Raw genomic sequence first — 12262 nt, forward strand, 5'->3', positions numbered from 1 at the left:
GTCGTGTGGTGTGTGACTCTGTCTTCCTTTTTCTTTTTAAATATCGATGTGGTTCTGCTGTTTTACAACAGATAAGCAGCTACTACAGGATGTCTCGCATTTGCTTCCTGTTTCTCCCTCACACACTTTTATCATCTCTTCTGCTTCGAGGCTGATGAAATCTGTCGTGCCTTGAACAATTTCTTGTGACGTTGCTTGCGGTGTTTTGGCTGAAGGTGGCATGAACTCAGAAAGCATAAGCCACAGGCAGGAATCATAAACAGGCAGAAACACCAACAGCTCTAGTGACACAATAGACCGTCTGGCAAATGGCATGAGTGGCATGTACGGGGAGGTTCCATTCATAAACAGCTGAGCGCATTAATCTGTCATGAATAAATCACTCCACCAGAATCGACAATCCTAATGACTCTCCTCATTGTGAGTATCGCAACAACTGTTGAATAGATTCCCATTAAACTTGGTAGAAACAATCATGATCCCATATGGATGAATTGTGATCCCTTTACTTTTATTTAAATCTATCTGCATCATCCTTTTTCAGGCAGGTACTGATGGGATGCATGCAGCGCTCTTGATGACGCTCTTGATAACTCTGAAATCCTCAGAGTTCCTCAGAGTTTTGTCTGTGAACTCATTGTGTGCAACTTTACGGTCACTCATCTTTGAGGCCTTGTGTGCTTCCTTGTAACTTTTGTTTGAATTCTATTTCAATTCAGTTATTCAGTTTTCTTAGAAGGCAGGATGTACTTTGCCTCGGAACATTTGGACTTTTATTCTCTAAATATCATTTTTTAGTACTTAATATCCAATTTGTATTCATTAATATTGTGTGTATCAGTGAGTTGACCGTGGATTGCGACTCTACAAAATGCAGATAAACCTGAGTAATTAGGGTAATTATGTAATTAACATTCCCTGAAGACACTGTAGTGTAAAACAGGTACGTCCAACATAAGCACACGAGTACATCAGTCATCCACACACATGGCTAAATACCATATGAAACAACTAAATCACATTATTTTAATTTTCTTTCTTCCCTGCTCAGCCAGTAATTAGTGGCCACACTGTAGATTGTGCTTAATTAGCCGTCAGTTCAGATGGAATTTGCACAGCATGTATCTTCTAGTGCAGTACAGATGGAGTGTTAATAGAGTAGACCTCCTGAACAGAACGAATCCATGTAACCCCCGAGTCAAAGCTGTTGTGTGAATCCAGTGCACATGGTTGTGGTTTTTTAGAAAGCTTCTTGTCCATGACTGTAAACTCCCACACACTCTCTGTTTTACTTGAACGGCACACTACTTCAACCCTTGTGAAAGTTGTTTCCTGTTTTCAATGTTCTCAGCCATTTCAACATGTAAAAGCAGCCTTTTCTTCGCACAGATCTCGCTCGATGTGATTGGTGAGGAGGCGGGGTAATTGTGGTCTCCTTCTCAGCTCCGTTCACTGCGCCTGCACTCGTGCGGTTGTCACAGAAAACAAAAAACATGCTCAACGGTACTTTTAAGAATGGAACGGAGGAGGACATGAGGAACATGGGGTACTCTCTGGCGTTTGGGTCGGTAATGACGGTGGGCCTGCCTCTCAACGCCGCCTCGCTGTGGATCCTGTTAAGCTGCCACAGCCTCAAGTCCCCCAGTGCCATCTTCATGGTCAACCTGGCCATCTCTGACCTGCTGCTCATCATCACCTTGCCCATGAGGGTCTACTTCTACGCCACAGGAGCCTGGCCTCTGGGCAGTATGGCGTGCATCTGTATCACGATGCTCTTTCGCAACAACATCCGCTCCAGCTCCATCTTCATCACCTTCATCAGCGCGGACCGGCTGCTGGCGGTGGTCTATCCTCTGAGGTTGCGCCATCTCCGGACCGCGTCCAACACCTGGAAGGCCGTGGCGCTCACTTGGCTCTTCGTGGTGGTGGTGAACATCCCAGAGAGCGTGGACTTCTCAAGATTCTTAAACAACTACAATGAATCCACCTGCTTTGAATTTCGTCCCTGGCATCATCAAACCCCAATCCTGGCTTATGTTCAGCCCGTGTTGGTGCTCGCCATGCTGGCGGTCAACATTGTGTCCACGGCTCTGGTGTCTTTGACTCTACGCAGACATCTGAATGACTCCGCCAGGGTCAAAAACAAGGTGAACGTCATGTTGATTTTTGCCATGAACCTGATAATGTTTGCTGTATTTTTCTTGCCCGTGTCACTGGCCGTGCTCTTTAAAAGATGGGTACCTTCCCTCACGCCACTGATATGTCTCGCTAGCTTGAACTGCTGTCTGGACCCTCTCTTGTATTACTTCTCTTTTGACGGCTTCTGGAGGAGAAAAGAGGATGTGGATACTTCTGTTGCAGGAGTAGTTGGTTAGAAGAGTAGACGGGGACAGGATATACTATTTGTTTAGGTGACATAAAGGTCACAAGGTGAAAAACTCAATTATTGTTTGTTTTTTTAATAGAATTCTCACTTTTTACATCATAACTGTCTCTTTTTATTGATCCACCTAACCAAAGAAAAAAAGAAACATTGTTTTTTTTTTTTTGAGTGGAACAGACACGTATTTAAGTTTCCTTCACAGTACAACTGACTTTCAGTGGTTGTTTTTTCCTCCCTGCATGTTTGACACATATCTGTTGTTTCGCATCCGTGAACAGGAAAAGCTACTCACCTGAAACTACTACTTTTTTCAGTTCCCATCTGAGCTGCACAAATCTGAACTGGAAATTGGATCCTCAGGCATCTTGTATTGAATACAGAAAGTTCCCCGTGTTGCCATGATTATAAATAAATCGTACTAACCTGTTGTGTCTTACAAACACATTTTAAACTGATTCAACTTTAAAAAATAAAGTCCCCCTGCTGTGTCTTTTTAAAAAATGTGAGTTAACTGAAATAAACCAGAACATTTTATTCATCTTGACAAAATGCATTCAACAGATTTCAGATATATTCCAAAACAACTCACAATTATTCAGTCACATTTTCTTTGCAGTTACAATCTCAGCTCGAGGGGCCGGTTTTCCATTTGACACAAATACCATAACAGCTGTGGTCGGTCCTGATGGAACTGAATACAAACTCTCATAATGGTTCCTATTGTTTCTGTTAGAATCAGAGGAAACGATCATGAATTAACATTAACAAAGACATCTAACGTCTGTTTTTGTTAGTGCATCGCTGCGTTTGTTGGCGCATTACATCCACCAGCATGAATCATCATGAACCAGGTTACGTGCTCGTGGGAGTGTAGGTGCATCCTCATGCAGAGTAAAGTCAAGACAGCGGTTTACTTAGAAAAGCATTGCTCCACAGAGTCACTGGTGATCAGAAACTGCAGCAGATTAATGTGATGAGTTTAGTGAATACCGAACATGCATTCATTCTGAAGCGGGTCGGAAAATAAAACCTAGAAATGGAATTAACTGAATGAGGTTTTACAGTGTCAAACATTTATTGCAAGCAGATAATGGAATTAATATTAAACGTTATCGATTAATCAGTCAAACTTTATTCATATAAACATAAAGTTAAAAGGAACATACTTACTATAAAAATTACTATATACATAATTAATATTAAAAAAATAAAATAATAAAAGCCAGGCTAAAGAATGTATGTGTTATGGAAAACATTCAGTTCAGGGTTAAGACATAATCCTCCTTCATCCTGGTTATCGTTTCTTTTGATTACTTTTAGCATCATTTGGCGCCGTCTCGTGTGTCTTTGGTTATACATCTTTTGCTCAGCATCTCAGTTCGGGAGCCAACGGCTCTCAAGTCTTATAAGCTTTTGCCAAATGGAGGGGCATCTGTGGGAAATTGATCCAAAAAGGATCTAGATTTGAAACATCTGGATGGGGTTTTGCTGTTGACAATTAGGACACGCTACATCAGGTAAAACCCTCCACTTCAAAGAAAGATAACAGCATGATCGAGCTCTGCCCTCATACACATCTTTTTATTTATTTGTTTCTTATGCCATAGATGGAACACAACCAAACAGAAACCACTTCTTTATCCAGTGTGACTATTTTTGATGCTTGAACACACATTTCAGCGTTCCCTTATCTGTAGCTCTGTGGTCTGAACTTCCACTTTAATACACATGCTCTCCATTTAGCGACCGAGTGACAATTTAGATAAAAATACGTTATTTGTATGTTAAACGCTGTGCCTCCGAAATAAAGTCAGGTCATCAGTAGGGCTGCTGCTGGCAAGATCTTGCTTTTTTCATGACGCTTCGTCAATTGGAGACCAGCGAAGAGGCGGTTTCCTCCCACGAGCTGCTCCATATATGTTTAATGTGACCTTTGCGTGTGAACTCTACTGGAGGAAGTTGAGTGCTGAGAGGCTGAAACAAAAAAAAAACCACAGCCAACTTCATACAGCCTCACCTCATGTGTTGATGTTTAGACATAATACACCACAGCGCTGTTTGCTCAGTCTTGTCCTTACTCTGCAGAGGCCATGAAGTAAAATACATTTTCGCTGCTATTTCGCGCCCAACACCGAACAGCCTATGTATGACAGCCTTTATTCAGCGCGGAGCAGATTGGTTTTGTTCGTGTTTGAAATTGACTTGATTTGTGTTCATGGGGGGAAAAATGGTTTTAGAACCAAGCTGTCTACATGCAGCTATTCTGAGTGTGTTTGTTTGGATTTCTCTGCCTCTGTATTACCTTTTATTTATGTGTGTGTGTATCAAGGTCGAGCTCATGTTTGTTTAGAGCCCTCTGTCTGTAAGTGACTGATATCCCAGATCTGGAGGGACTGGGAAGGGTCTGGCTGTGGTGTGAATGTGTCTGCTAGAGCTGGTCACGGTCAGCTGACCCTCAAACCCTGAGGTAAAAAAGAGGCAACACACACACACACATTCTCTATTTCCTCTTTTCCCCAGCATACACAAACAAACAAATGAAAAAAAGCAAAGAAAATGCTGAAACAGGTACATTCAGGTCTGCAAGCATCGCTGCCAAGACCGACAAACAAGCCTGTTGAGCTGCAGCCAAGTCTGCCTTGGACCAGAGGAGGATTGCTATTCAAAGACAACAGCAAGCTTTGGTGACTGTGGAGAGTCGGGCATCACAAAGAGCCAAAAGTAGAGCAAAGAGGACGAAAACAAAATGCTGAGCTCTTGAATGGACGGAGGAGACAACAAAGAGCAGAGGAACAACAATCCTCCAGAGTCTGAAGCCTCGAGAGAACCCGGAGATCATTCCAACAGATGGAAATGTGCAGTTAAATGTCGGCTCAAACAAGCCCAACCTTCTCTTTTCAATGGGAAATGACGCTGCAGTTGAAATACATAAGCGGTAGAGCGCTGATTATCACTGGACTGCACTTTTGCTTTTAAAAGGCAAAAGGAATGAAGAGAGAAACCTTTTCAATCCAAACTGCAGCGTGTGATTTGGGTTCAAACAGCTTGATGAATCAGATGAGCCTTCACAGACGTACGAGAACAACGTTGACTGTAAATAAATGTGTCAGGAAACATCTCGTTAGAAAAACATCTGATTGGTCAGTTGCTCCAATTAGACTGATGATGTCAGAGGCCTGAACCGCATGTCACATCACACCTAAAGATAAGCTGTGATCGGTTTCGGGCTGATTTCAAAATATCAAACTACTGCTATGTTGTTTTTTTGCAAGTTTTGAATCCTTAAATCTCTCCTGAATATTTTGACTGCATACATTTGTGGATGTATTCCCACTGATTGATGCAGCCATTGGTTTCCATTCAGTTCCATTGAGATGGAATGTAGGGAAATGGAAAATCTCTTGGACACTTAAAACTTGAGTTGCGTAATCCTCTGGACTACCTGTGGCCCAGTGTTACGTTCCCCGTTTAGGTAACGGTGATAAATAAACCCGGGGAAAAGAATCATGGGCAACAGATGAATAAACAAATGATTTATTAACGATAAATGGAAAATGCTCGCAAAGGCTGAAAACTACTTTTCTTAAAAATGAATTAATTCATTATAATTAACTTCTTACCGTCGTTGTTTTGTTTTAATTAGTGTTTTTTAAATGATACTTTTAAATTCCAGATCCGTAGCCGTAGTTTTAGAAGATAGAATAGAATAGATTCATAGATGAAGTGTTTGCCATCAGTCCTAATTTAAAGTATCACACACTGTGGGGGAGATGGGGACACTCGTTCATTAAGAGGGAGACAGACACACATTTACTCATGTGCTCTGTTTGCATTTTACACAATATGCACAATATTATTTTAGGAAAGTTACATTTAGTCATTTTGTTTTATGTTTTGTTTAATCATTTTGTCATTTTGTGTAATTAATGGCATTAATTACTTAACAATGTTTTGCTTAGATGGTTGTTTCTTACAGGCTGTGATCCTGCAGTTTTAAAAATGTTAACCTAACAGTATGTCATAACAACTTGTAGCTTTGGCAATCTCACTTTGTCTCTGATGGATTTCTCAATTTAAGCAAGTCTAAAGAGCCAGCTTTTTATATGGTCCTATTGTGCATATGCATGGAACACAATAGATGCCTCGAGGGGTAGAAGTTATTATTACTGCATGCTCTGCAGTAATAACTGGGCTAACACTGCTAAATCACTGGTATGGTCCTCTTAAAGTTCCAATGGAGAAGAGAAAACTTATTGAGTAAAGTCAAATCGGTCTGACAAAAAAAGTTTTGAAACGTGAATTTCCAGTGTCATACTGGAGAGGAACTAGCATTTACTTTATTTTTTCCAGTAATGGGATTGAGAGATGTGCGAGGCTTTGAGCAGATGACAACTTCTGGCCCACTTCCTGCCAGTGAGGCGAGGCAAAACGGGACCAGAAGGCACTCTCGCAGCTTCAGACCATGATGCAGTCGCCTTCAAAGCGCCGCCGCCGCCGACACTTCCTCAGAAAGAGCCGGCGGGGGAAACGCCAGGGGGAGGATTGGTCTATATCTTTTCCTTTCTCTACCTCCTCTCATCCCTCCCCCTACAGCACCGGCCCAGCTGTCAGTGGGAGTATACGGAAGCACCGGACTCTGTCACACACACACACACACACACACACACACACACACACACACACACACTAACCGGAGAGCCAGGGCGGAGAAGAGGGGTGGATGGAGAGATCTGAATTAAGTGACAGTAGAGTGATTATGCCTGTATGAGGAGAAAGATGGAGGCATCAGGAGGGAGGGCGGGAGAAGAGATGCGGGGTTGAATGGAAACACGGGAGGTTGATTAGTTGAGATAAAATGACCTCTCAGTTGAGGGACGGATAAGAGAAGGAGGAAGGTTGATCGCACGAGGACACGAGATGAGGCCCAGCAGCTCCAGCAGCAGGAAGGACGATGACGGGAACAACAGCAGCAGGCGGCCACCTGGCTTTTTGACCTGCTGCTCCGCAATCTCAAGTCTAAATCTATTCCTCGTGAGAGAAAAGCATTTTGATTTTTAATGTAAACACATGCACATATATATATATATATATATATAAAGCTCGCACTTCTCTGTGAGAACACACCCAATAACATGCACACCGCACCGCTGGTCTCAGCGACCGAAGAAGATGGCTTCTCTATTCTCTCCATGTGTGCAGTAAATGATCAAATTAAGATGCATGAGTGTGCTTTTCTATCTGTCACACTTGCTGTGCACAGAGGGATCCTCCACCCAGACCTGCTCTGCTGGAAACCCCCCCCCACCAAAGTCTGTGTCTATGTGCAACAGCATTCTTTGGTGTGGGTGTCCCCCCCCTCCTACCACCCCCTCCCCCCCCCAGGCTGAAAGATAAATGTAGAAATGGACTTCCATATTTCTGCCTCTGTACAGCGTAACAATGGCGAGACAAGAACAGGAACTTTGAGCTAGGTATTGGTATTTCGTGAAAGGACCGCATGGACAACCACTTTGTGTCTGGAAACAACTGTACGTGTATTATCGATTATGGAGTATTCTGGGTTCAATGAGGCCGCTGCATTATCTGTAACTCATAAATCTCTGCAAAAGTGCCTGAAATACATCACAAGACTCTGGCTGGCTGTAAAGTCTGCTTAGTGACAAAAGCTAATATGTGCCCCACTATGGAAATGTCAGCCAGGTGCACTGAGGGAGACTCATTAGCCGCGTGGTGCTCTGCAGCAGAGCATCATAAATGGATTTGGAATGAGCCCAAATGCAGCCTCCAGATTTTGCTTTAAGAATAGAAATCGATAGGAAACCAAACTGCAACTGCATCGCCTTCCGTACAGCGCCAAGAATTCACAATGTTTTCGCGAAGTTGGTGTAACTTCAGCACCGAGGGTCGCTGTGATCACGGATGCTGTTTTCTTTCGTTTTTACTTTTTTTTAGCACATAAGTATCATATGACATTTCTTTGGTTATCAACAGTCTGGACAACCTTAACGCGTCCTTGTAGAGCTGCCTTCCCTGCAGGCAGCAGCTCTTTGAAAAGCATCTTATTTAAATCCTTTAGTTGTTTCGGGAGGGGCCCTCACACCACATTATGTATGTATTACCCAACGCTGTAGTCATCATCAAATTGGAACTAATATCCTCATCTTATTCTTATTGTTTCCATCATCATTTAGCAACCTAAACAGCAAATGGCTGCCAGTAATGTATGTCACTGATATTTCCCAAAGGTGAAATACTTACAGGAGACAAATAGAGTGGCACATTAAACCACTCAGCCAGGTTAGATTGCCTCACACACACAGTATGAGAGAAACTTTTTGCTTTCTGTTTTATGTCCCCCCTCCCACGCTCTCAGGACTCTGAGCAGACAGCCGGACACAGTGTGATATTACATTAGCATTATAGCTTGCCGTTCACTACTCCCAGCGTGGGTGGATATGGTGGCCTAGTGGGCGTAATGTGTGTCAATATTGAAAAAGCATCTGGGAGGGGGGGGGCAGAAGCGGAACAAAATTGTCCATTTGCAGCAGGTTCTAATTTTGAGAATGGCCTTGATGAAATACAGAAGTACGTGTGCCTGCATTGCAGCTCGGCCACTGATATAGAAAGTCTTATTACTCAGAAAATAACCTGCCCCGCCGAGCCCCCAGATGGCTTGCCTTGCTGGATAAAGATTTGGTATTTCACGCGCAGCTTTTCTGTGTTACCATATTTGTTTTTGTTGATTAATGGCTGCAATTTGGAGGAGATCTGTGGCTGTGCAGTAAAGCCTTGAGGAATAGATTAGCCTTTACGTCATGTCCTTATATGTTCAGCATTTGATATTATACAGAACTAAATATTGAAATGGACCTATATTTTCATTTGTTTTGTATGTAATACATGTGTGCATGATAGATGATGTTATTAAAGTAGTGATAATGTAAATGTTGAGGCCCCTCGAGGGTCCCAGCACCACTGCTTTGGTTTCTCTGTAAGCCTTTTTTTGTCGGCTATAAAGCACTTTAGTCGTTTCCCGGTGAAAAGAAAACCAAATTTAATTTCATCACTGGATGGTGTGGATTCAAATCTATGCATTGTCATCTGTTTGTGTTATTATTTTTCCTCTCCCTCTAGATAACGCCAGCAATATTTTCTCTGCCTCCCAGAATAATCCTAAACCAGCGGAGATAGTCCAAGAGAAAAGTTCATTTGAGATAGTCTACTCAGGAAAATTGAAAAAGTTATTATTAATCCTACTGCCCGGCACCAAGTGCACCAAAAAAAAACCCCAAACCTTCATACACATGCTCGCACGAGTGCCAATTTACGTCTGCACACACACTCACACACACACCTTAGACAAACACATGGGACAATAACATTCTCTAGCAAAGCGAGCCATGTCGCTCAGGGATTGTTTTTCATTTTGCACATTTTAGAAAGAAATGACAATATTTGAGATTTTAAGGAGCAGTTTTTAATGTTTTCTCTATAAAATACTTAAAATCTGTCAATCTATCGTTCCCTCTTTTCTTGATTCAATGTCAAAGCACTTATTAGTTCAGATAAATCACTGTCGGGATGCAGTCACAAGAAATAATATTTTTTGGGAACTAAAAAACAAACAAAAAAGAGTTTAAAAGTAATAAAAACACAGAAGGTTGTTCTTCATTGGGCTGAAAACATTCCATTTCTGTGCATGAACAACCACAACTGTTTCGTGATGACGATACAATTTCAGGAAGATAAACTGCATCTTCAGGCAAGCAAGTAACACATAATACTACAGTATTTAAATCACACAATGTGTCTGCCATTGTAAGTTCACAATGACTCAAAGTGTTCTTTAATTTATGGCATTTTAACTCAAGTGTTATTAGAAAGTCTATGCTAAAATAGTTAGATTGAGCCCATTACAGATGCATGATAACAGCATCGTGTCCTATAGTCATTTGAAACAAGATGCAATTGTTCTCATCAGGATCCCTCCTCAGCGTGGCAGGCTCGCTGTGAGCTGGAGTGGGCTGGGATGCTCCAGAGATAGCAGAAGGGAGGAGGAGGAGGAGAGAGGGGAGGGTGGAGGATGAGAGAGAGAGAAAGAGTGAGAGGGTTGAGGAGGGTGGGGGGGAGCGCCTGAATCCATCTCTCTCTCTCTCCTCCCTGTGTGACGTCGCTCGGTCTGGTCCCGGGGTGCGCTGCTGCTCTCCAGTCCCGTCTCGGCGCCAAACCCACACTTCAGTCGCTGCCTCCGTCCGTCCACACAACCTGCGGTGCGACGCGCGCGTTACGGTGCGGCGAAGGCGCGTTGCAGGCACTCGGTGTCCATCCTCTTCTTCATATTCCGCTTCTTCTTCTTCTTCTTCTACTCCACGCTGCCTGGCTTGTCCCACATAACGGTGAACTGTTTCCACACTCTGCCTGAAGAAAGAGAGAGAGCGAACCCGAGGCGTTGACTGAGAGGGAGAGGGCGGACAGACGGGGAGACAGAGAGAGAGACAGGAGAAAAAGAAAGAAAGAAAGAGGAGAGAAGTCGCCGCGTAGCTGAATCTCCACCGAGAAGATGCTGAGAATAGCCGGCGTGTTGGCTGTAGTGGCTTTGGGGTTGAGCGCCGCTCACACCAAAGGTACGGTAGGTGAAGGGCAACGCGCTCGCTCCGTGCGGTGCGCATCTGCGAGCGCGCTACAGCTTAATTATAAGGGGTAAACGTGGCCGGAGAAGCTGCGCGTGGTGGATGCAGAGACATGTCCATCTGACAGAGAACTGATTTGCCACGGCGCTGATCACTGTCTGTCTGTGCATGTTTGATTCTTTTCCTGCAGTGTTGCTCTTTGGACTTGTGGAGACATGGCACTTAATAATATCTGTATCACTGTACAGCCCCAAATAGCACTTGAGGGTGTGTGTTTTATCTCCCGAAGCCTCTCTGTAGAAGCTTTAGAGCGGTGTTCAACACTGAGCTTACCGGCAATTTATTACAGGACAATTTATTGGGTCAATCCTGTGTGGCATCGCTATGGTATTTAAGGGACTTGCAGTCCTGTTGTGTTGTCCTCTTCTTCTTTGTTGCAACAATATTAATATTTATCGGAAGCAGCTGGATGTGGAAACATTGTGTTCCACTGTGAGATGTTAGGAGGCTGTGGGTCTTTCCTGTTTGTGACTAATGGGTAAAGGTAGGTGGAAGGAAAGTGGAGCGGATCATCTCTGCAGTTTTTGCGTGGAAACCTGCAAAGAAGTAGCATTTGGGATCTTCCAAATCCCTTGTCAGCATATCTGAGATTGAAAATTGGCTGAATATCCTTTATTAAACCGTGGTGTTTTTTAGTAATGCAAGTGTGGCCGAAGATTATTTTCGAGGTGAAAACACCCATTAAACATAATTCAACTCTCTTCTGGACAGGGAAGACCACAAGCATGAGTAAATCCCTCCCAAAGCTAAATAAATATATACATACACGTCAATCTGCGAGTACTGAATGTGAATGCCGGCTTCCTCTACAGGCAACAGGACAGCAGATTTATTAGAGATTATCAGATCCGTACTTATCAGCAGCAGCTTTTGCAAATTGACCCAGATGATTGATCAATCCATCTGAAATCAAATGTATTGTATACATGATATGTAAATCCAGCATGTAGGCCTACTACATGTACAAACATGCAAATTGAAGAATTCACAGCTGCAATTAGCTCATTCAAATAATTCCACAACACATGATGAATAATCCCCACAGCCACCAACAGATAATAATGACATCCATATGTCATACATGTGTGCCATTGCTGTTGGCTGTTTTTTGCTCCGTCGCCGAGCTATTTTTAGGTCCACCAGCATCCCCGCTGCAGCGGGACCACTCAATTCTCTAGTGAGCTCGGCA

At 43.1% G+C, this 12262-nt stretch overlaps 2 protein-coding genes across 4 annotated transcripts in view; both read left to right on the forward strand.

Moving 5' to 3' along the window:
* Positions 1-1452: 1452 nt before the first annotated feature.
* On the forward strand, positions 1453-7408 carry lpar5b (lysophosphatidic acid receptor 5b). Of its 3 annotated transcripts, none has more exons than XM_031861076.1 (2): positions 1453-2147; positions 6734-7408. In XM_031861076.1, the coding sequence occupies exons 1-2, from the start codon at positions 1494-1496 to the stop codon at positions 6734-6736; spliced, it is 657 nt and encodes a 218-aa protein (XP_031716936.1). In that variant the 5' UTR covers positions 1453-1493; the 3' UTR covers positions 6737-7408. The 3 variants fall into 3 exon arrangements, with proteins under 3 accessions (XP_031716936.1, XP_031716935.1, XP_031716934.1); XM_031861075.1 differs by lacking the exon at positions 6734-7408 and adding an exon at positions 2698-5325; XM_031861074.1 differs by lacking the exon at positions 6734-7408 and having other exon boundaries at positions 1453-5325.
* A 3100-nt stretch (positions 7409-10508) lies between these two features.
* LOC116390681 (calsyntenin-2) overlaps positions 10509-12262 on the forward strand; it is a 210351-nt gene continuing 208597 nt past the window's right edge. Inside the window, exon 1 of the mRNA XM_031860600.1 lies at positions 10509-11007. Within this exon, the coding sequence (XP_031716460.1) occupies positions 10944-11007 (64 nt within the window). The 5' untranslated portion in view covers positions 10509-10943. The remainder of the gene's footprint in view (positions 11008-12262) is intronic.

This window comes from Anarrhichthys ocellatus, unplaced genomic scaffold (genome assembly GCF_004355925.1).
Source record: "Anarrhichthys ocellatus isolate YVR2014 unplaced genomic scaffold, GSC_Weel_1.0 scaffold24, whole genome shotgun sequence".
Classification (NCBI taxonomy): Eukaryota; Metazoa; Chordata; class Actinopteri; order Perciformes; family Anarhichadidae; genus Anarrhichthys; species Anarrhichthys ocellatus.